A 26109-nucleotide genomic window follows, 5' to 3' on the forward strand; every position below is an offset into this window, starting at 1 on the left:
TCAGCATGCAAATCGTATAATCCTGTCTATGAGCAATGCTTGGCCTCTGAAACTGTTTACAAGCCCTGATGCCTTGTCACGTAGAAATCATGTCTATAGGGATTTAAGTTTCTTAATTCTAAATTGCTTAACATAAAGTTTCTCTTGCATGAATTTGTTGCTTAAGTGTGGAGGCAAACTTGAACCTTAACTGCCTATATGTGAAGTCCAATGTGTTTTTGTATGCCGCCTAGTTTTGACATTTCTGAGCAGCCTAAGTGAGGTCTAGAACCACCCAAATAGAGGTCCAATACCTCTTGGACCATCGGTATGGGACATGTAGTGCACGCATAGGGTACGACTTAGAATTGAATTAGAACGCTTTTAGGTAACCACTTTAACATAGTAATCGGGTAGTAAGAGATGATAGTCTGTGCCCGCTGAATAATATGAGCAACTCCTATCTAAAAGGAGTTGTGAAGTATTATTTATGTTGCACGGGGTGATTCTTTAGGCTAAAAAACGTAGGACCCCCATTTTCTCTTTATACACGTAGTCATCTAAAATAGACCGTTATAGTTGTATCCTTATAGTCCTTAAGATTTGTACCAATTCTCATTGTGTTATATTGAAACTCTTTGACCTTTTATTCTATTTATTTATTTAATCATCTTTCCTAATTATAATCCACATAGTCTTAAGTTCGGACGGGACCCACAGTTGTGGACCTCGAAAAGTGCCTAACACCTTCTCTTTGAGGTAATTTGAGCCCTTACCTGATCTTTGGTGACCCTGACTAGTCAAACAGAGTTATCTGTAAAATAGGTTCCCTAACGCACCTTTAAAAATCGTTAGGTGGCGACTTTTCACTTTACCTCCCCCTCTAAAGAGTTGTCACAATGTCGAAGCCCATTTTGGCAAAGGAGAAAATGGGGAGCGACACTTGGGACCCCGTCCTATTACACAAACCAGTCCCAAAACATAACACGAACCTGCTCGAGGCTTCAAATCACACCAAACAACATCAAAACCACTAATTGACGATCGAAACCTTTCTTTAAACTTCCAAACATTCAAACTTCGACGAACTCGTCCAATTTATTCTTAAACATTCCGGAATGATGCCAAACTTTATGCACAAGCCACAAATCACGATACGATCCTATTCCAAGGCTCGGAACCTCAAACGGACATCGATAACACCAAAGTCCACTTCAAATCAAACTTAAGAAATTCTAAAACTTTCAAAATGACAACTTTCCATATTAAGCGCCGAAATGCTTCCGGACCACCCGATACTCAACCCGAACATACACCTAAGTCTGAAATCATCAAACGAATATATTGTAACCTTCAAATCTGATTCTGAGATCGTTTACTCAAAACTCAAATCTTAGTCTATTCTTCCAACTTAAAGTTCCGAAATTAGAATTTTCCTTCCGAATCAACTCTGAACTTCCCAAAATCCAATTCCGACCACACGTACAAGTCGTAATACATGAAGTGAAGCTACTCAAGGCCTCAAATCTCCAAACAACACGCTAGAGCTCAAAACGACCGGTCGGGTCGGTACATTCTCCCTCACTTAAACATACGTTCGTCCTCGAACGTGCCAAGAACTATTTTGAAGTTTTTCAAAATCAATGTTTAACACCTCGTGCACCTACCCGTGCCACCACAACACAGTTGAGCACATTAACTCGAGCTAGACTGAAGATCCTCCCTTTTATTTAGTCAATAAGCCTTAGAACCAAATTTCTACCACTGAATTTCTCTACAAGACCTGATTCTAACATTCGAACACCGTATCAATCACTACACCCAGTCAATCCTGGTCCCGAGTATAACCAAACTCCAACGTTCTGCTATCACATGAACACCCTATCAAAGAAGGAACTAGCCGAATTCTTTTCCTATTACATCACATCCACAAGAAGCATAAACTCTGAGTCTTCCCAAAACTGCACATGAATCGATGAGGCGAAGTATAGCACACATTCATCAAGTTCTTTTCTCGAATTCCCACTGATGTTTTATTTTTCTTAGTCATAATAACCCACCAATGCACCGATAACTAGAAACTGCACAAGCAGATAACCACGCACTCCAACCGTAGACGGTCGGCTCCCCCACTTAGCTTAAACTATAATTTCATAAATCTAGAACCCGCAAAGATTCCTCCTTCTCAATTACCATGATCTCGCACCTTTGCCTCATCAAATTTCTCAAAATCGTTTGCTAAACATTTCATGAACATTCTGAATCATCAGCCACAATCACATATTCGACCTCTTACCGGGTAGCAAGTAGAATTCTTCGTAGAATCTTCATCAAACTCACACATCTGATGACCTGCTCACAGGAGATAGCTCACCTGTGGAATTTTCATACCGACATCTTCCAACGACGCTTCACTAGGCATAACTACCACGAAATCAGTAAACCCTCCGAAGCCCATACTCATCCACCAGCTTTAAAAGTCAGTTCATTCCCCATAGTCATCAACTGAAAGTCCGACAATACATTCCAAACTCAAAGTCACGTCGCATCCTATTACAATAATCAAGCTTTTACACCCAACTTCCAAGTAAACTCCTTTATGTCATATTAATCCTTCCTCAGTGTAGTAGTCATCGTCCCAAATGGCATTTATGGATTTGGTCATTGTCCACCATGATTCCCAAATCGCTCTAAATTTTTCTCAAGGCATGTGGTTATCCTACCACAGAATCCATATGCTACTCTGCCACTCCCACTTCGGTTAAACCATCTCCTTTAAGCAACTTCTCGATCTATGCTTTTCATACTTGACCTGCTAGCATTTCAACCACCGCGAGACACCTTCCACCATGTCCTTCCTCATCCCTCGCTACCCAAATGCTGCCTCAAATCAAAATCCATCTCTGTAGCACCTGAACTAATAAATTGCTACCAACTCTAAGCCTCCTCCAAGGTCATCTTTCTCGAGCCATCAGTATTAGAAACACCGATTCGATTCTAAAATCCCTACACACTGTCATCTCTGACAACCACTTCTTAGGCACGATTTTAAAACATCCTGCCCCGAAGGCAAATCAAAGAAGACCATAACACCGACGAACCTTAATACGTTCAAACAAGGACAACGACACCACATCACAAATGAGAATTCCACCACGCTCGACAATATCAAGTCTCGTTACTCCATCAACCAAAGCCTGAACATCCATAGTCCGATCATTATTTCGCTAAAATTAAATGCCGAAACTCAAAACTAAGCACTGAGAAATCCTCCTTTTGAGTCATTCATTGCATCGACACATAAACAAGTACCCTACCATTACACCAACACTGTGCGATAACAACGCATGAATATCATAATAATCTGTGCATAGCCTTGAAACCATGGGAAATATAGATGCTGGGCTACAATGACAATACACTTTTCAGCAAAGCGATGATAATAGCCTGCCCGAATACGCAGGGAGAAACATCTTGCACCATGTCTGTAGTACCACTACAACTCATCAATGCCCAATTGATAACAAGCATTGCACGTCGCATAAGATTGAGTAGTAAGGAAATTAAGGCATAAGCTTTAATGGAATCAAATCGCACAAAGAGGAATCAAGAATGGAAGTGCTCCTAACAGCCTTGTAGCCTCTCGAAGATAAGTACAGACGTCTCTGTACCGATGCGCAAGACTCTACTAGATTTTTTCATGACTCATGAGACCCAAGTGAACCTTGAGCTTTGATACCAAGCAGTCACGACCAAAACTCCACTATAGGCCATGGTGGCGCCTAACGCAGCCGTCAGGCAAGACAACGGTGATTTATCAATTTAATTACTCATTTTATTACTTTTGAAATCATAAATTTTAATAAGGAAGAAAATTTACACTTTTAAATCCACGGGAACGTACAAAATCTTTAGTTTATACAGTGTTCAGACTTATACAGTGTATAGATACGAGAATCGGGTCTTACAGTGAGCCTCGGATGTTAGGGTTTGGGATCTAAGGTTTATAGATTGAGGCGGAAGAAAGGGTTTTCAAATGGATTGTGTTGTCAAACTTACGTGGATTAGGGTGACATGAGATCACCCATGGGTATGTCATGTCAAGTTTAGCAGTAATTTGGGTGCCTCGATACGATTCTTGGCACATTCGAGGACGAATGGATGTTTAAGTGGGGGAGAATGTAACGACCTGACCGGTCGTTTTGATCATTTGCACTTTGTTAGATGGTTTAAGATCTCGGGTAGCTTCATATTAAGCATATTGACTTGCGTGCATGGTTATTTTTGATTTTCAAGCGGTTGGGGACTTGATTTGGAAGAATGGTTCTTATTTTAGAAGTTTTAAGTTGTAAGGGTTGATTTTGACTTTTGTGCATTTGATTTCGTATCGGAGTTTTAATAGTCCCGTTAGGTTCATATGGTGATTTTGGACTTAGGCGTATGCCCGGAATTGAATTCGGAGGTCCCTAGGTTGATTTGAGTTGTTATGCCGAAAGTTGGCAATTTGAGGTTTTCAAAGTTTCCTTAAGTTTGCTGGGTCTGTCAAGGGTCGCATATGCAATGCTTTGTCCGCATTTGCAGACGTCGGATTTGCGAACCCGCTGCTGAAAATGCGACATCTGCACTTGTTTATAGCTGAGTATTTCGGGACTTAACTTCATTCATCATATTTTGAATCCTATACTCGGTAGGAGGTAATTTTGTGGATAAATGTTCATACCAAGCTATTGGTTAAGTGATTTTGATCAATTTGTAATTAGATTACATGATTATATATAATATTTAACATCAAATTCATGAGAATCTAAGAGAAAATTTTGGAACATTTATCTATGTTTTCAAAAATGAAAATTTGATATTTGAGGGTCGAATTGGACTCGGATTTGAAAACGAAACATATATATGAACTCGTGGGACTATGGGTAGTTGAGACCTACCCTTCGATTCTGGTTTTGACCAGGCGAGCCCGAGGTTGACTTTTATTGTCTTTTGGGTAATTTAATAAAGATCATAGCTTTATGAATTGTAATTGGTTTCTCTCGCATCGTTGGATATTATTAAGTCGTTTTTGGCTAGATTTGAGCCGAGGTGCATTTAAAGGGAAAAGCCACTTTTGAGTATTGATTTGGCTTAATTGAGGTACGTATCTTGCCTAACTTTGTGTGGGGGGACTATCCCTTAGGATTTGAGTTGGTTGTACTAATTTAGTGATGTGAAAAATGTGTACACGAGGTGATGAGTGTGTGCGTGGGCTTATATGTGATATTTGACCCGGTTAGACTTTTAGGTTACTTTTAATCACTTAATTGAAGTTATAATTATTTGTCGTATCTTTTGTTGTCAAGTTTATTCCTATATGCCTTATTTGAAGTTGGTATTACATGTGCTAGTTTCCATTATTGAGGTTTCCCTTATGTGCCTTTATTTGTAGTTGTTGTTACATGCTATTCTTTCTATTTTTGAATTAATCTCATGCATTTAGTCGTAGTTGATATGTCATGCTTTCCCTTTCATTGTTAAATTTATGTTACGTACCTGAATTGAAAGTTGCCATTTCATGGGAATACTTTCATTGTTGAGTTATTGAAGTTGTAGTTGTGAAAGCTATTAACACATTGTGGTTGAAGTTGTTGATTATTGAGATATCTTTCCTTGTTGAGTTGTTTCTCATTCATTTTGTTGTTATTGAGATTCTTGTACACATTATGGTTGAGTCGTGGGCTATGTATTGAGATATCTTTCATTTTGTTGTTATCAAGATTCTTGTACACATTATGGTTGATGTACATGCAGTATGATAAGGTGGGATTTTTATACGTGTTGCTAGTAAGGGAATTACTTGAAGGCACACGGTGAGATAAGGGAGCTAAAACGCGTGTAGCTATTTCGAAAAAAAATATTTTTAAAATAAATGAAAGGCTTGCGCGGTAATATAAGAAAGATTGTGATTGTGCTTTGGGAAATGTGAACCTGAGGTGTGGTACCATACTATGATTCTTATTGTACATTTTATGTTGGAACGCCTTGTTGATTTGAACGGTTATTGTTTTTTCTTAAATCATTTCACTTGTATTTGATTGTATTTTGTTATTTGTTGTTATGTTTGTGTAGGAACAATTGTGATTGTTATTTGTTGTTATGTTTGTGTAGGAAAAATTGTGACTTATTATGCGAGTCATGCACTTTATGTCATTTGTTGTGTTGCTTTAATGTGCCAATATGTGCCTCCGTGTTACTTGGTGAATTGATTTTCAAGATGAATTTATTTGCGTGGAGTTATTATCTCATACTCTGTTAAGTTGTTGGTAACATAACGGTTTTAAATAAATGAATTATTAACACGCTTTATTTTATGTAACTTTTAAGATAAAACTCGTATCTCACTCGGTGCCTTACTATTTTCTTTAATGGTTATCATACTTTAATTGATTCTCAATTTAAGCTCATTACTCTATTAGATGTTTTACTTTACTTAAAAATTAATATCACGCTTTTCTTTAACTAATTCTATATTTAATTCGCTAACGCATCGATGTATTACTTTATTTAAAAATATTATTTTACTTTACCTTATGGATTTCTAAACTAAACTCATCTGATGCTCTATTTTGTATAAATTATACTTTATTTTACTTTACTTGATTCCTAAAATAAAATCATTATCTCATTTGACGCTTTACTTTATTCAAGATTGTTATTATGCATTATTTTATTTAAATAAATCTTTCAAATATTTTATTTGGCATTTTGACATGGATACAATGTATGTGGTAGCACATGGGCTTCACCGTGCGAAGGTGATTGGTAATGTGGGCACGAGGTGCCGTATGAGCCAGATTCATGATTGTGGCCTATGATTTGTGATTAGGGGCATGGTGCCTCGGAGTTATTGTGCATCATGTGTCGGAAAGACTTGATTATTTGGATTGTCATTTATTTTTCCCTAATTGATATCTTTCACCTTTTTAACTGTGTTCTGATTACTTTGCCGTTTTAGCACTTGTTTCTTTCTTGTTGCCATTTGATGTTTCAATTATTCCGTTGTTAGCCTTTTATTGATGTTCATTCCACTGTTTGCTTTAGATTTATATACTTACATAGGTTATCGCCTAGTGGGTGTCTTGACTTACCTCGTCACTACTCTATCGAGGTTAGTCTTAATACTTACTAGGTACCATTGTGGTGTACTCATGCTACGCTTCTGCATATTTTTGTACAGATCCAGGTACTTCTGATCGTGTTGGTTTCGATAGTTGTGTCTGCGCGACTGGAGACTTTAAGGTATACCTGCTTGACGTCTGCAGGCCTCAGAGTCACCCTGATGTCATGTTCACTACTGTTTATCTTCATTTCAAAACAGTATTGTATTTAGAGATTCTAGTATATTTCGGTAGAGCTTATGATTCTGTACTACTGGTTCTGAAGATTGTATAACTATTTCTCAGTTTTAGTTACTTTATTTCATGTATCAGTTTAAGTTTTATATAGTTAAGGTGGTTACTTCTATTAGTTCTTTTCATGTGTTAGGCTTACCTACTCTTAGAGACTAGGTGCCATCAAGATTCCTAAGGTGAGATTTTGGGTCGTGACAATATTAGATTTTTCCGAAGACTAACAAGACTTCCTAATTGAATTATCCCTAAAACAACTAGAAGAATTAAGTGCACCCAAATGTGGCTACAAGTAGTTTAATCCTATCCCTAGATAGAATTTACAAAGTGTGAGTCAATGCCTCAAGTTCTTGTTAATTAATCTTTTCCAACCCCGAGTTTGCCTTTTCCAAGATTAAACAGAAGTTAACGGGCGAGCCCTAGGGTTAGCTAATCCCTTTGGAAACATTATTGAACAAGAATAAGTAAAGAAACAATTAATTCACTTCATAATTAATAAAAATCATTCAATACATAAGCACAACAAGAGATTTAATCCAAACTTTAACAATGAATATTTCCATAAATAAGTTCTAAGTATTAAAAAAAAATACTACACACTTAGATGTTCAATACAAATCAAGGAATTGGAGAAATGCGTAAAAGGTTAAGAATTTCTCGTCCAAAGTCTTCAAATCGTCAATCTCAAGTGTGAGTGCAATAAACCCTAGTCCAAGCTTGTATTTTTAGTTAAGAGGACCAAAGAACTGCCAAAACTTTGCCAAAGATCTACCCTAAATGAGTTGAGTCGAGTATTAAGTGGTTTGGGTGCCAAAAATGTAAAATGATGGTTCTGTCTAGACTTTCTGCCTAGTTATGTGAATCGCGATCGCGAAAATAAACAATGTAACTGCAATGAACAACAATGCAAGTATCTGCGATCGCGAACTGCACCTCGTGTTTGCGTAGAATAGTTGACCAGCCGCTGACCAGGCTTTCGTGCACTAAGTTCAGGCAACAATCTACACGTTCACGATAGACATCTTTTAGGTTGACCGCGATCGCATCACTCTACCTCATGATCACATAGAGTATTGACCTGCCATTGACCATCTCTTCATGCTTCACGTTTGCAGCCCATCTACCGCGTAAATGATTGTTGTTTTCTTGGATGTTCGCGATCACATGTAGACCCTTTGGAATCACGAAGAACAAAGACTAGCAACAATTGTTTTTTCCATTTTAACACATTTTGACTTGTTTTCTTCATATCTCCTCTAAATCACGTAATACCTAAAATATGCCAACAAATCTGAACAAATGTCTTAGTTTCTCTACAAATACAAAAGTCTAAGTATCAAGAAGAGATAAGTTGGTAAATACCAACTTATCATTGGACATGTCTCCCGATTTTTGAATTGTTAACATGTGAAGTATGAACATCAGAAATCAGGTGGTTTGACTCAGAAGTTAGTGATACCGGAGTGGAAGCGGGAGCACATCTCTATGAACTTTGTTACAGGTTATCACGAACCTTGAGAAAGTATGATCCTGTCTAGGTCATTGTGGACCAGTTGACTAAGTCTGCATATTTCATTCTGGTGATGACTTCCTACTCTTCAGAGCAGTTGGATCAGATTTACATTAGGGAGATTATTCGACTGCACGGTGTGTCCATTTCTACCATTTCAAACTGTGGCACACAGTTCACTTCAAACTTTTGGAAAGCTATGCAGAGTGATTTGGGCACATGGGTTGAGTTAAGTACCGTTTTTCACCCTCATAGGGACGGGCAGTCCGAAAGAACCATTCATATTTTGGATGATAAGTTGAGGGTATGTTCTATTGATTTCGAGGGTCAGTGGGACTACTTTCTATCTCTAATAGAGTTTACCTAGAACAACAACTATCAGTTGAGTATCTATATGGCTCCATATGATGTCTTATATGGGAGTGATATCGTTCTTCGGTTGGGCGATTTGAGCCCTGTGAGGCTAGATTGTTGGGAACAAACTTAGTTTGTGAAGCTTTGGAAAAGGTGAAAGTGATTCAAGAGCAGCTCTGTACAACACAGTTAAAGCAAAAGAGTTACGCTGATTGAAAGGTTCGGGATGTGGCTTACATAGAGGGTGAGAAGATTCTTCTTCGAGTGTCGCCTATGAAGAGCTCGAGGTTTATTAGCCCATTTGAGATCTTGGAGAAAGTTGGGGAGGTTGCTTGTAGGTTTGAATTACCTCCTAGCCTAAGGGGGGTACATCTGGTATTTCATGTTTTCATGCTTCGGAAATACCATGAAGATATGCCACATGTTTGGACTTCAGCACGGTGCAACTTGACGAGAATTTGATTTATGAGGAAGAGCCGATGGCTATTCTAGACCGACATGTTCAAAAGTTGAGATCTAAGGATATTCCTTCTATGAAGGTGTGTTAGAGAGGTCAGCCGACTAAGGAGGCTACTTAGGATACCTAGTTCGATATGAGAAGTAGATACCCTCACCTTTTTACCAGTCCATGTACACTTCTATGTCCGTTCGAGGACGAACGTTTCTTTTAAAGGTAGAAAATGTGACGACCTGATATATATTTTTTGAGTACTAGCTCCCCTTTTTATGTTTCATGACCCTTAATATCTCCTTTTGATAATTTATGACTTAAGTGCTTAGTTTGTGTCAATTTTCGGTAAGTTTAAAAATGTATTTTTGAGCAAAATATGACTTTTTACTTTGAAAATGGCTAGAGTTGACCACAGTCAATATTTTTGGTAAATGACCCCGGATCGGTATTTTAACAATTCTGATAAGTTTGTATGATATTTTTGGACTTGTATACCTGTTTGATTGGGGTCCGAGGTGACCCAAGGCCATTTCGACACTTTTGTAAAAAGTTGGAAATTTGAGTTTGACTTTGAAAAATCTTGAGTTTTGGTGATCGATTCTTGAATTTAGATGTTATTGTGATGATTTGAGCTTACGAGCGAGTTTCTTTGATGTTAATATACTTGTGTGAATGTGCAGATTGGAGCCCAAGGGGCTCCGGTGAGTTTCAGTTAGGTTGTAGACTATTATTGCATAGCTGAAAGATTGCTGGTGTGTTGGTGTCACGACCCAAAATACCTCCTCAGGAGTCGTGATGGCATCTAGTCTTTAAGATGAGGTAAGCCTAACACATAGAGAGTTATTTAACAGATTTATACGAATCAACCATTTAACATGAACCAGAAATTTATAGACAAAGCCAACAACCATCAATAGATGTACAATATCCCAAAACCGCTAGTACAAGTCATAAGCTCTATTGAGTTCGCTAGAAAATCTCTAGGTACAACTGTTCCAGAATAGAAATAAACAATGCAAAGTAAAATTTTAGAAGGTTACTCCGAGGCTTGCGAACGCGACGACAGGTATACCTTGAAGTCTCCGCCGCAACTCATAATCTGCTAACTAATGACCAGCGCGCTCCGAAGTACCTGGATTTGCACAAAAAAATGTGCAGAAAGCGTAGCATGAGTACACCACAGCAGTACCCAGTAAGTATCATGACTAACTTCGGTGGAGTAGTGACGAGGAACAGTCAAGACACCTTCTAGACATAATAACCCGTACAAGTACGAATATGAAACTAACAAGGAACAATATCAATATAAAGCTAAGCATGGTAAGAATAACAAAACAATACTTGCAATAGAAAACTAGAACCAACAATTAGAAACCAGGAACAACAGGTAAAAACACCGTAAAGTAAGCAGAATACAGTTAAAGTCTGGTGAAACCAAGTAAGGGAAAACATGTAACAACCCAATAGAACAACCGCTCTCACACAAGGTTTATACAAGAATTTCCCCGAGGTACCACACCTCATAATCACAATCACGCGTCCCAAATCACGAATCCTAATCACTTGGAATCTTGTGACCGCATTACAAATCACATTTGCACAGACAACTCACGTGCTGCACGGACAACTTACGTGCCAATACCATTAATACCTCATATCTACACGGATAAATCACGTGCTAAGAGAATGACAATATCTCATATCCGCAAGGACAACTCACGTGCTGGCAATAACAATACCTCATAACCGCACGGACAACTCACGTGCCAATAGTAGAAATATCTTATACCCTCACGGATAACTCACACGCTACTAGTACAACTCACGCACATAAGGAAGGTATACAGGAATGCATGTAAACGAGTGACTAATTATGGTATATGCTTGTGCAAGTGTTCTATCACAGCTCGAGTCAACAAGTAAGATTAGCGACAATGAATGGCACATAGGAAACAACACAACAAAACCGTAATATGCATGACTCACATAAGGTAGGCACACCACTACACAAATATCATCAATAACAATGTCCCCAGGCCATCACAAATCATCCCCAGCATAGCTCCCTTGTCTTGCCGTGTGCGCAAAAATAAAGTAAATGCCCTCCTTGTCTCGCCATATGCGCATAATAATATTCCCACCTTGTCTTGCCACATGCGCAAACCCACATATATAGCTCGCCTTGTCACGCCATATGTGCAAATATCAATAATAACAATATCACGGACAACTCACATGCGAACACCCCGATAATCCTCTCAACAATACCACGTGAGCCAAAAACATTAAAAAAACATAACAATTTGCACTACATGTGCCCATATGCCACCATATTTCCTTAAAAATAATTTTAATACCATAGCCAAATAAGAATAACTCAACAATAAGAGAGGCAACATGTAACAACGATTTCAAGTAAGGATAAATCACAATGGAAGAGATAACATGTAATAAAAGAGGCAACAACTCCAATTAAAGCATATAAGAGTATATTTGGCAACAAAGGGTAGAACACGAACCAATAAACTTCAAATAAGGCATATAATGGTAAATTTAGCAATGGAGGATATAACATGATAAGGCAACTTCATTTTAATATGCATAAGAAACCTAAGAGTCTAAAACAATTAAATTTCCACATATAAGTCGTGTACACGTCTTTCACGTAGTTCAAGTTCCCCCCCACAATGTTAAGCAAGATACTTACCTCAAAAGTCCTCAATCAATATTCTAAAATAGATTTTCCTTTACTATTCACCATCACTCTGCTCAAATCTAACCAAAATCGACTTAATAACATCAAATAATGCAAGAGAAATCAATTCCAATAAATAAAGCTATGATTTTTACACAATTTCTCAAAAGTCAACAAAAGTCAATTACGGGCTCGCCCGGTCAAAACCTGGGCCCATGGGTAGATTCCGACTACGCATAACCTCATGAGTCTATATATATATATTTTTTCAAAATCCGAGTCCAATTCGACTCTCAAATTCCAAATCTTGATTTTTCAAAATATAGACAAAGTTTCTCAAAATTCCCCTTTGATTCTCATAATTTTGTTGTTAAATCTCATATATAATCATATAAAATAGTTAGAAATTGATCAAAATCACTTACCAAATGATTGTAGATGAAAATCCCCTCTCCAAATCGCCTCATGCCGAGTCTAGGGCTCAAAATATGAAAGAATGAGCTAAAATTTCAAAATTCCAACTCTTAACCTAACTGCAGATGTTGCATTTGCAACCAAAAGTTCGCAATTGCGGATGTTCGCATTTGCAACCAAAAGTTAGCAATTGCAACAAAAAGTTCGCAATTGCGAAGTACGCACCAGCAATCCCTAACTTTACCTAAATAATCTGAAACCACCTCGAAACTCATTTGGAACCTGCCGAACACAAACCATATATGAATTTCAATCGTAAAACATGTTACGGACCTGCTCGCGCATTCAAAACACTGAAAAGTGGTCATCTTGACCTGATATTGACCATGGTCAAACTCCAAATTTCTTAATTTAACTAGTCTCTCAACCAATGATACAAAACACACCTAAGCCCCTGGGGACCCCGTAAAATCATACCAACAAGTTCCAAAACATAACACGAACCTACTTGAGTCCTCAAATCCCAAAATATAATATCAAAACCACGAATCACACCTCAATTCAAGCTTAATGAACTATGAATTTTCAACTTCTACAACTCGCGTCAAATCATATCAAATCAACACGGAATGACGTCAAATTTTTTATGCAAGTCCCAAATGACGCAACGGAGCTATTATAACTCCCGGAATCACAATCCAAACCCGATATCAACAAAGTCAACTCCTGGTCAAACTTCTCAACCTTCCAAACCTTCAACTTTCCAACTTTCGCCAAAATACAACATATCAACCTACGGACCTCCAAATCCAAATACGGCATACATCTATGTCCAAAATCACCATACAAAGCTATTGGAATCATAAAAATACTATTTCGGAGTCGTATACACAAAAGTCAAACTCCAGTCAACTCCTGCCACTTAAGCTTCTAAAACAAGAATCATTTCTTCCCAATCAATCCTGAATCATCCAAAAACCGAATCCGGCCACACATGCAAGTCATAATACAAAATACAAAGCTAGTTGAAACCTTAAGCCACTGAACAGAATGTTAATTCCCAAAACTATCGGTCGAGTAGTTACTGCTGAGCTACAGATCTCGCATTTGCAAAGATGGGAAGGGACTGGGTACTGCGCTTTTGCGATTTTTTGTCCACTTTTGTGAATGGATAGGTATCGTAATTGTGAGGGCAGGGTCACAATTGTGACGCTGAGGGATTTAGGAACATATTCGCAAATGTGAAGTTTGGTTCGCTTTTGCGAGGGGCCAGGCCTTTGCAAATGCGAAGTGTTAGTCGCACTAGCGACATTTGGGAGGCTGAGACACTGATCATATTTGTGATCAGTGGTTCGCTATTGCAAACTTCACAATTTCAATATCTGCAACTGGGTAAAATGTTAGGATTTCATGACTTAGCTCATTTTACACCATTTGTGAGACATAGACTCCATAGAGGCAATTTTTGGAGAGTAATTTCTTCCCAACTTCATAGGTTAGTAACTTTAACTTATTTCATTCAATTTCTATTACTTCTTCATGAATTTTCAGTATCGAATCTATGATTTCATAGAGTAGAAATTGGGGTTTTAGGTATAAATTAGCGATTTTGTAAAATTGAGATTTAGACCTCCAATTAAGGTCGGAACTCGAAATAAATTAGATATTTCGACTCGGGGGTAAATGAGTTATCAGAGTTTGGTTTTAATTTCGAATTTCGACCACGTAGGCCCAGGTTGACTTTTTGTTGACTTTTCCAATTATGTTAAAGATCGAACCTTTTTCGCATTAGCGTAGTTTCTAAAGCTTGTTTTGACTTGTTTAAACAATAATTGACTAGATTTGTGTGGTTTGGAGGCTTATTCCGAAGGGAAGCCATGTTGGATTGTTAATCTTATTCCGAAAAGAGGTAAGTATTATAGTTAACCTTCATTTGAAGGAATTATGACATGATTGCTCTATTTTCTAGGTGATCTAGGTGTGGGGCTGATGTATATGCATTGTCATGGGTTAAGCATGCATGGTGTATTACTTTATTTTAAGTCCTTAATTAAACAATGTCTTTACTTATTTCATGTTTTTATTTGTTAGGTGCTCATACTTGATACATGTTTTACGTGATACATGTGTCTTCACTCGTTACATGTCCTTAGTTGTTACGTGTTCTAGCTTATTTCATACTTTTAGTTATTTTAGTTATTTTACATCTTTATTTGTTACATGTTCTTATATGTTATTAGGTAGATACTTTTAACTGTCTCATGCCTTTACTTGCCTTATTCCCTTTACTTATTTATTGTTTCACTCTACTATGTTATATCAGATAGCGTGATCCTTAGATTTTTCTTGTGTTTTGACTTGTTGAAGCTGCTGTTGATATATATTGTGAAGCTAGTTTATGAATGTTGAATTGTCTAAACCTTATTTGTTTGTGTACGTATTTTCTTGGTGAATTATGCTTTTTAGTTCCATTATATTTTATGTTGTGAGATTCGTTGTATTTGGTATTGTTACTGATAGTTGGATCGGGTTGCATGCTGCAACGGTATTGTTATTGATATTGGAATTGGGTTGTGCACCTCAACGGTGTTGTTATTGATATTTGGATCAGGGTTACACGCCGCAACGAAAAGGAGGTCGTCATGTAATTGTTCTTGGTTGTCATGCTTCATTACCGCATTGTGTATGAGGTTGTGATGTGATATTATTCTGGGTCCCTCTGTTGTCTACTTTCTTATTTCATTCGTTACGTAGTTATTTGTTTCTATATATCATTATTACTTTTTGCTTTTTACTCGTACATGTTTACAGTATGTGTCTTGTCATTGTCTCGTCACTACTTCGTCGAGGTTATGCTCGAAACTTACTGAATACATGAGATCGGTTGTACTCATACTACACTTCTGCACTTCTTGTGAAGATTCCGATGTTGGTCCTAGCGGCGTTCAGAGTTGATTGCTCAGAGCCTTTACCAAGACACTTAAGATAGTGCTGCCTGGCTTTCTCAGACCCTTGAGTCCTCTTCCTATCTTTATTCTTTTTTTTCTTGTATCAGGCAGCATTGTGCTTCTTTTCAGACTTTATATGTTGCATTTTAGTGATTCATGTACATGTGACACCAATTTCTAGGAATAGTGTTAAACATCAATGGTGGTAGAGCTATTATACATTTGATGAGATTTCTTTTATCATTGTTAATGTGACTCAAATTGTTAAACTGCTTTAATTATTTTATTAATATTGGCTTGCCTAGCAAGAGGATATTGGGCGCCATCATGATCCCATGGTTCGAATTTTGGATCGTAACAAAATATAACTAAGCCTCCCCTGTAGCCATTGCAACATAAATAAATGTGGCACTTTAGCCCTTATTTAATCCGAATTTCTCCTAAAACTTACGTCTCAACCCCCGGAAACTTTAAAACATGTACATTCAATCTCCAACAACTTAAAGTAACTCATTTATACCTCATACGTAATGTCATGGGTGGCTTTCCAGCCATGCCCCATGACCCCTTGGACACACCCGATGGCGTCCTAGAAAACTTCCCAACGCCTAGCGCTATAGACGGCCCCGTGGTCTTGCCTACGCAAAGTGACAAGCGCGCATGTGCCTCTGTCGCCCTACTGATAGCCCTTACTAGCGCCCAGCCTCAGGCATAGCGCCGCGCACGCACGCTGTGATGCCAAAGACAAGGTTGCTGACAACGGATATGTTTCTACCTTGTAGAAAACTAAGTCCTTTTCATTATAAATATAGAGTGGTTTTATTTCATGTACTTCCATTATGTTTCTCTAGATTAGTTAGATCAAGTCCTGTAACTTGTTTTTATTGTTTTTAAGCATTATTAAGGGGGATTAAGCAATCAATCTTTCTAGCAAGCAAGCAATTCTCTGTACTGGTATCTCTCCTCCTCGATATCGTGTTGTTTTTATGTAATAGCTTTCATTAATGCAATCAAGCTTTCTTTCATTCTCAATTTTCTTTTCTATTCTCTCAATTGCTCTTGACATTGGTTTTCTCGTACGACACTGACAATCGTCTCCCTTCCAAGGAATCTCAGGAACTCTCTGCGTAACAGCTAGTATCAGAGACTAGGATCGACATCGGATGAGGGAACACATTTCCATTACCACCAATTCTGACCTTGGTGAATCATGGGGACCGCATTGTGGCCCTTGAAAACACGACTAATGTATTACAACCCATCGTGGATACGGTACCTAAACTAAGAACCAACCTAGTATAAACATTGGGCGACCTGGACCGCAGGATGTGGCAGGCCGAAGGTCACATTGCAAACATCAGTCGCGACTTTGAGGGAGACCGGCAAATGGCAACCACAGAGGCTGCCAAAATATTTGTTAAATTCGAGGGCCTCCAACAGGAGTGTGCCGAGGATTTAACCTATAGGGCACAAGAGGCAGACAAGGTGACTTCCATGCAGAAAACTATAGACAAATTGAAAGGCCAGATCAATGTTGTCAATGTTGCGCTACAAGGCCTGCTTTGAGGAGGCAAAAATCAAATTAGGGGTGCTGTGAACCTCGCCCCCGTGGCACAAAAGCTGAAAATTCATGAGCCAAAGCCATACAGTGGAGCTCAGAATGCCAAAGAAGTGGACAACTTCATCTTCGACATCGAATAATACTTCGATGCCATTGGGGACTTAGAAGAAGTGATGAAGGTAGCAACTGTTGCCTTGTATCTTCAGGGTGATGCTAAAATCTAGTGGCAGGTGAAGTACGAAGCCATCAGGGCCGGTGAAGATACTCTCAAGACATGGGCAGTACTGAAGGCCGCCATACGCCTACAGTTCTTCCTCAAAAATGATGAGTACAATGTAAGAAGAAAGCTATGTGAGCTCCTCCGGACCAAATTAGTACTGGATTATGTGAGAGAATTCTCCGCGCTCATGCTAAACATACGAGACATGGGGGACAAAGACAAACTCTTCACATTCCTGGAAGGGTTGAAACCTTATGCCCGTATGGAGCTGCAAAGACAAAGAGTAGAAACTTTACCTAAGGCGATCCAAGTAGCGGAGTGCCTTGGGGACTATCAAGTGGAAGCTCGAAAAGATAGGCCTCAATATCCTATCCGAGGGGGATACAAAGGGGGCCAGCCTAACACTGGTGGCCCTAGCAGAAGTGGAGGAGATTAGAGTGCAACCAAATCTAAGGCTCCCTCCTCAGGCAGTACTAGTGCTGCATCTAACAACAAGATCGGGGGAGGAAACCCCCTTCAGGATGTCGTCATTGCGGCAGGCCACATTGGAATAATTAATGCCCACATGCACAGATGAACGCTCATCAAGCTTTTGATGATGGGTAAGATGATGACACAGATGATGATGACCAGACCGAACCCGTAGGTGCCTTCAATGTAATTGTTGGCTCTTTTTATGAAGACTTAGTGGGAACCAATGCTGGTATCCGTAAGAAGGACTCATGCCCAATCACCAAGAAAGGGAAAAAGAAGGCGGATGAAAAGACCCCTCTAAAACCAGAGAGAACCTTAATGTTCGTCAAGATAAAGGTGAATGGCAAGCCCATTCAGGCTATGATAGACATGGGTGCTACCCACAACTACTTAGCCTCGACTCAGGTAGAGCACCTTGGTCTAGTTGTAGGAAAGGGTAGAGGTCGTGTCAAGGCTATCAACACACCACCTCAGCCAGATGGTAGAATAGCCAAAGAAGTACCAGTGAAGATTAGCCCTTATGAAGGAAAATTCATCCTGCGTGTGGTGATCATAGATTACTTCGAGTTGATAGTTGGGTTGGAATTCCTGAGAATAACTAACACCATGCCCATACCGTATGCCGACATGATATTGATGATGGGAGAAAACGGGTCCAAGACCTACATTATCCCGTGCATGCCCATAAAGATGGTTACTGAGAACATCTCGGCCTTGCACCTGAAGAAGGGGGTCAAAAGACATGAACCTACATTCCTGGCTACCATTTGTATTGAAGATATAGAACATTCCTCGGGTCCCATTCCTACACCCATGAAGGAGCTGCTACTGGAGTTTGAAGACGTCATGTCATAGTACATGCCAAAGCGACTCCCACCTAGGCGCTCTGTGGACCATGAAATTGAGTTGGTGCCGGGTGTGAAGCCACCCTCTCGGGCACCTTACAGAATGTCACAACTCGAGCTCACCGAGCTTCAGAGACACTTGACAGAAATGCTAGACACAGGGATCATCGTACCCTCCAAATCCCCATACGGGTCCCCTGTGCTATTCCAAAAGAAACATGATGGTAGCCTACGACTCTGTGTGGATTATCGGGCTCTAAACAAAATCATTATAAAGAAAAAGTACCCTATTTCTCTAAGGGCAGACTTGTTCGATAGGCTGGGTGGGGCGACGTTGTTCACCAAAATAGACCTGAAGACAGGTTATTGGCAAGTTCGGATTGCGGAGGGATGAACACAAGACGACCTGTGTGACCAGATATGGGTTGTACGACTTCCTGGTTATTCCATTCGGCTTGACTAACCCTCCAGCCACATTTTGCACCCTGATGAACCAAGTCTTTCGAGAGTACATTGATGAATTCATGATGGTCTACTTATATGAAATTTTGGTATATAGCCAAACACTGGAAGAACACCTGGAGCACTTACGGAAGGTCCTAGGACGATTGCGGGAGCACGGATTATATGCAAAGCTATCCAAGTGCTCCTTTGCTAAAAATCATATTGCCTTCCTCGGACATGTCATCGAGGAAGGGCGGATCAAGATGGACTAGTAGAAGATTCAGGCTATCATAGATTGGCTGCCGCCTAAGGATATTCAAGCCTTGAGGGCGTTCCTTGGCCTATGAAACTTCTACCGGCGCTTTGTGAAAAATTACTCCCTCATCGCAGTGCCATTTACATAACTCCTAAAGAAGGTCATGAATTGGTATTGGGGACCCAGGCGAGCAGAGGCCTTCAACGCATTGAAAGAGGCTATGTATAGTAGTCCCGTCTTAGCCCGCCCTGATTTGGCCATGCCGTTCGAGGTACAAACGGATGTCTCCGACTATGCCCTTAGCGGGGTCTTTCTATAAAAAGGGCATTCAGTAGCATACGAGAGCCGAAAGCTGAAGGATGCAGAGCGGCACTACGCCGCCCACAAAAAATAATTATTGTATGTCGTCCATTGCTTACACCTTTGGAGGCACTATCTGCTGGGAACCCCGTTCGTGGTCAATACAGATAACACAACGGTTAGCCATTTCATGACCCAGCCAAAGTTGAATGGCCACCAGGCCCGGTGGCAGGACTCTTAGCAGAATTTCACTTAAATATGGAGTACCGAAGTGGGAAGACTAACCAGGTTGCTGATGCGCTCAGTCAGAAGGATGACTTAACATCGGTGTGCCTACTCTCCACCCTAAGGGGGAGAGAAGTAGCCACTACCATAAAAGACCAGATACAAGATCTACTCATGAAGGATCCTGCTGCACAATATTTGCTTGATCTGGTAGGACAGGGCAAGGCTCGCTAGTTCTACATAGAAGATGGGTTCCTGAAATTGAAAGGGAACCGACTTTATATTCCTAAAGGAGGAGATCTACGAAGGACTCTTCTGACGGAATGCCATGATACTTTGTGGGCCGGCCATCCCAGTGAAGAACGTACCATGCCATTACTTCGCCACGCATATTATTGGCCTCAAATGGATGATGACATCGCTCAGTATGTGAAGACTTATCTAGTATGCCAGAAGGACAAGCTGCACCACTTGACACAAGAGGGACTCTTGGAACCACTACCTCTCCCAAAGAGACCTTGGGAAAGCGTTTCTCTGGATTTCATCACCGGTTGCCCTAGGTCGGAGATCTCATAACTATCTTGGTTGTGGTGGATTGATTTTCAAAGTATGCTACATTTATAGCAGTCCCACAATATATATCAGCAGAAGATACAACTCGACTCTTCTTCTCTCATGTCGTCAAATATTGGGGGCTTCCTAAAGACATCGTTAGTGATCACGACTCACGCTTCGCTAGCAATTTTTGGACCCAACTCTTTAAGTTCCTCGGGTCAAAATTGAGTCACAACTCAAGTTTTCATCCGCAATCTGATGGACAGACAGAGCGGTTCAATGGCATGCTGGAGGAATATCTCCGCCACTTTGTAACCGAATCGCAGAAGAAGTGGGTGAAGCTTCTGGATGTTGCTCAATTGTGTTTCAATTCACAAAAGAGCTCTAGCACAAATAAAAGCGCTTTTAAAATTGTAACCGGACAGCAATCGCTACTCCCACACATTGTGAATGCACCAAACATGTCAAAATCTCCTCGAGCTGCTAGCTTCTCAAAAGAATGGAAGCGAAATTTGGAGATAGTACAGAGTTATCTTATCAAAGCCCAAAAGCGGATGGACTGCATGCTGATCAAAATCGTCGCTTTGTTGAATACCAAGTAGGAGACAAAGTGATGGTCAAAATCCAAAAGCGGTACTTGTTTGTAGGGGTCCATGACCCGTGTCTATTGCAAAAATACATTGGACCCTTGTCCATTGAAAGGCGTATTAGAAAAGTTGCATATCTGGTGTATACCCCAGCTTGGTGGAAAATTCATTATGTCTTCTATGTCAGTCTTTTGAAACCTTTTCGGGAAGACGTGGAGGACCCTTCACGGAGCCAACTCATAATACCCAGTATTCGAGGGCCCAATTCAATCGGGAAAAGGCGTGCTGAACCTATTCTTGATGATCGAGTGATTCACGCCTTAAGGAAAGATCACCAAGAATTCTTAGTAAAATGGTAAGGTTGTGATACAAAGGAGAATACATGGAAGAGGGGGAACAAACCTCAAAGCCTACAAGAGCCTAATTGATGATTATCTTGCAAGTATGGCACCGAGGATGTCGCCAACTCAGGTGGGGGAGAATGTCATGGGCGTCTTTCCAGCCATGCCTCATGACCCCTTGGATGCGCCCCATGGTGTCCTAGCAAGCCTCGCAACGCCTAGCACCATAGAATCCTCCGTGGTCTTGGCTGTGCCAAGTGACAAGCGCGCATGTGCCTCTATTTCCCCAACGACAGCCCTCGCCAGTGCCCAGCCGCAGGCAGATGCCAACAGCACCGCGCGCGCAGACTCTAATACTAAAGATAAGGTTGCTGCCAACGGACTTGCTTCTACTTTGTAGGAATATAAGTCATTTCTATTGTAAATATAGAGTAGTTTTACTTTATGTATTTTCATTATGTCTCTCTAGCTTAGTTATGTCAAGTCCTGTACCTTTGGTTTATTTTTTTTAAGTACTATTTAGGCGGATCAAGCAATCAAACTTTCAAGCAAGCAAACAATTCTCTGTACTGGTGTCTCTCCCCCTCAACATCGTGTTGCTTTTCTGTAATAGCTTTCATTAATGCAATCAGACTTTTTTTCATTCTCAATTCTCATTTTTGTTATGTCAATTGCTCTTGACATTGCTTTTTTTCTTACGGCACTGACAAACTTGTCTAGCTTACGGAGGGACCCCAGTTGGAGGACAGTAACTGCACGGACATCGGTTGCTTAGCCTTATGCTGTCCTTCCAAGAAATCTCAGGAAGACGCCGCGTAATAGTAATTTTGTATTAAGATACGTGGAAAGGTTACGAAAAAGTGGGGGGGGGGAGGGGAGGAGTTATTAAAATAGCTTTTACAGAAAATGAGAGATTGATCATCTAAAGAGTAAAAGAGACATTATTTTTGTGTAGCATCTCCGGTCAATAAATGGATCTTGAGAGAGAACAAGGACATATGTATTTTAAAATTGGAGGAGAATTTCATTTTTTATATAAAATGCAAGGAAGAATATGACATTCACCCTTAATTTCATAATAGTATCTACTTTTAAATGATGAAGTGAAGTTAAATTTCGTTTGGAGGAAAGCAAGTTTACTTGAACAGGTAACAAAATTAAAAGATTTACTTTTCACTTTTTGCATGATCACTGCTTTTTAACAAGTTCTTTTGGTTGTCATCCGATGATTTTGAGTGTATTTTAAATACTACTTCCTTCGTCCCAATTTATGTGAAGGCGTTCGGATTTCGATAGTCAAATATATTATGTTTTTACCATAATTTTCTCATATTCATTTTAAATATTTTGAGTTATTAATTATTGTGATTAATAGTACTTTTTACGTAATTTCCAAATACTTAAAATTTTATTTCGAAAAATTAATTTTTTAATGTCTAAATGCATGGTCAAAATTAAAAAGTTTGAAAATATAGAATTAATGAAGATTACTGGCTTAAGAGGAACTTCAATTCAATAAGAGTTTATCCATTAAAAGAAAAATGAAGACTATCGACAATTTAAACAAATAGGTATATTGCTAGAGATAGGAAAATTCAAACCTTTGAAATGCGTTAGTTGAGTTTCGATCCGTTCATTCTTCATTCTTAAGAAAGATAAGTCCAAATGTACTTTAACGACGAGTTCTAGTTTCTTTCTTATTTTCTTTTTTATTCTTTGAGTAATACTTAATGTAACATGCAATGGATGATACTAATAGGTTTTAAAAAAGAAATTGTGTTTTTTCAAAGTTGAAGTGTTTGACCAACCTTTTTGAAGAAAAAAAAAGTGTTTTTGAGTAAAAACAAAAACAGTTTTGAAGAAGCAGAAAAAAGTAACTTCTTCGGTGAATCACTTTTGAGAAAAATAACTTAGAAACACTTTTTATTGCTTGGTCAAACACTAATTGCCGCTTAGAAATACTTTTTGAATTAATTTGTCAAACTTTCACCAAAAGTACTTGTGAAAAAAATAATTTTAAAAAAGGAATTTTCAAAATAAGCTGATTTTTCCGACCTAGCAAAAGGCTATAATTCTAACTACATAAGTAATACCTATTTAGGGCTTGGCAAAATATTCACCTTAACTTATTTTGCTTTTCTTTCGTAAAAACGACATCAATATCAGTATCATAGAAAGAAGAAAATGCAAAAAGGATATCCTAATAACCATCTAAAACTTCAAGCCCCGTCTTTAAATATTATATCACCTCGCCTTAACATCCGTATGCATATAGCAAATGGCTTCTTTAGTTCCAACTTCTTTTTTCCTTTTAGCTGCATCTCTGTCTTCCTTGACTTTAGCTTATGCGGCTAATAATAATAACAACAACAGTTGCCCTAATTATGAATACATTTTCCAAGTTGGCGATTCACTTGCAGATACTGGAAATCGATTCCGTATATCTAATGTAAAATCATCTTACCGTGCAGACCATTTTCCTTATGGTGAAAAGTTCTTTGGAAAACCTACTGGCAGATTCTCCGATGGCCGTCTCGTTATAGACTATACTGCTATGTCTCTTAAGCTTCCACTTCTCAACCCTTACATGGACAAAACAGCTAATTTTAGCCATGGAGTTAACTGTGCAGTAGCAGGATCTACAGTTCTAAATGATCCTTTTTATGTAGCTAGAAATATTACCACAACAAAAGACACCAGGCCACTTAGAGCTCAACTTCGTTGGTTGACAACTTACTTAAAAACCACATGCCACACTAGACAAAAGTGTTCAAAAGTTGTTGGAAAATCTCTTTTTATGTTTGGTGAATTTGGAGGAAATGATTATTACCTAGCACTTTCTGAGGGAAAATCCATTGAAGAAGCTAAAACTTTTGTCCCACATATAGTCAAGGCCATTGTAAAAGGCATTACACAAGTGATCAGATACGGGGCAAAACGTATAGTTGTTCCAGGGATCTATCCTCTGGGTTGCTTCCCCAACTACCTTACCATGTTCTCAAGCTTGGATTATGAAGATTATGATGAGTTTGGTTGTTTGAAAGCTTATAATGAGTTAGTCATGTATCACAATGATTATTTGGAGAGGGCTCTATCTATACTAAAACTTGAATATTCGAACGTTGCGATTAAATATATAGATTATTATGCTGCTGTGAAATCAATTCTGGAACGCCCCACCAATTTTGGATTCGATAAGAAATCCATACTCAAAGCCTGCTGTGGAATTGGAGGTCAATATAATTATGATGACGATAATCCTTGTGGAACATCTAAAGTTCAAGCTTGTTCTGATTCTGCAAAATATTTGCATTGGGATGGTGTACATCTTACAGAAAAAGCATATTATTATGTCGCAGAGCACGTCATCAATGGCATCTCATCTAAAGAGTTTCAATGTCTGCAGTAGATTTTGATCTCTGGACTTTTATTGAAATTAAAAGGTTGTACGTAGCATCACCTGGATATAGATTGTAAGTGGTGTGTTTTATATATGGTGAGAGTTGCTTTTATATACTGTGTAACTGGTTTTTATTCTTGTTGTAAACAGTTAAATTAAGCAAAGATATAAAAGTTAAAAAATAAATCAGCACGTTGCATTCATTTAGAACTACCTCGCTAAATTTTACATTCTCATTTGGCTCTTTGTCATGACTTCTTGTAGGCCTCACCAAATACAAAAATAGATTTGTCCCAAAAAAATAAAAAAAACTAACTTATGTCCTGTTATTGTTGAAAAAAAGTAAACTAGACTCATATCAAGTACATGAAATGCCTAGTTGATACATTAGGAAATTAACTTAGATGCATGTATGATTTTATTATTGAACTAGGGAATAAGAAAAGTCTAGTTAAATTATGACAAATGTTTTACATAGGTACATGCTTTTAGAATTTTATAAAGTACTATCTGCCAAATTTCGTCCAAGGAATTCCGAACGACATTGGTTAGAAAGAAATACCGATCGAAATCGGTCTGAAACAAAGTAAAATGGTCGAAAACATCAAATAAAAATTTGTAAATAAGAATACCGACTGATATCGGTCGGTTTATGTGGTCCCACAAAAAAATATTTAAATTTACGACCACTTTCGGTCGGAGTATGGTCAATCTTTGACCAAAGACTGGTCAAACTTGCAAACTATCTACAAAAACAATGATTAATTAAAACAATTATAGAATACCGACCGATGTCGGTCGGAATTTTTAATTTAATTTTTTCCGCCCTACGTCAAATATTTTTTTAATAATAAAAAAATATTTATCATATAATTATTAACTTTCCGACCGATGTCGGTCGAAAATAATAAATTGTATATATATTTATTTATTTATATACATATGCGCGCACACACATATACGCGCGCACACACATGCACATTACACTCACACACATATATATATTCTCAAATTATGTGATTTGACCGAATATATATTTTTATTGCTACAACTTATGTTTTAATATAGCACTACGTCTTATAGCATTATACATTTTATTTTTAAATAAGTTACCGACCGAAATCGGTCGGTATTAGTAGTCAAAATGGTCAAACACTTA

General features: G+C 38.7%; 1 protein-coding gene across 1 annotated transcript; it reads left to right on the forward strand.

Annotated features, from left to right (window-relative positions):
- The first annotated feature begins 23828 nt into the window (after positions 1-23828).
- On the forward strand, positions 23829-25135 carry LOC104097739 (acetylajmalan esterase-like). Its single transcript, XM_009604356.2, has one exon. It carries the CDS (start codon positions 23829-23831, stop codon positions 24957-24959), a length of 1131 nt encoding a protein of 376 aa, XP_009602651.1. The 3' UTR covers positions 24960-25135.
- The last annotated feature ends 974 nt before the right edge of the window (positions 25136-26109 follow it).

The sequence above is a fragment of the Nicotiana tomentosiformis genome, chromosome 11 (genome assembly GCF_000390325.3).
Source record: "Nicotiana tomentosiformis chromosome 11, ASM39032v3, whole genome shotgun sequence".
NCBI lineage: Eukaryota > Viridiplantae > Streptophyta > Magnoliopsida > Solanales > Solanaceae > Nicotiana > Nicotiana tomentosiformis.

Excerpts from the sequence above, each read along its gene's own strand:
- LOC104097739 (XM_009604356.2), top strand. The coding sequence starts at position 23,829 with ATGGCTTCTTTAGTTCCAACTTCTTTTTTCCTTTTAGCTGCATCTCTG.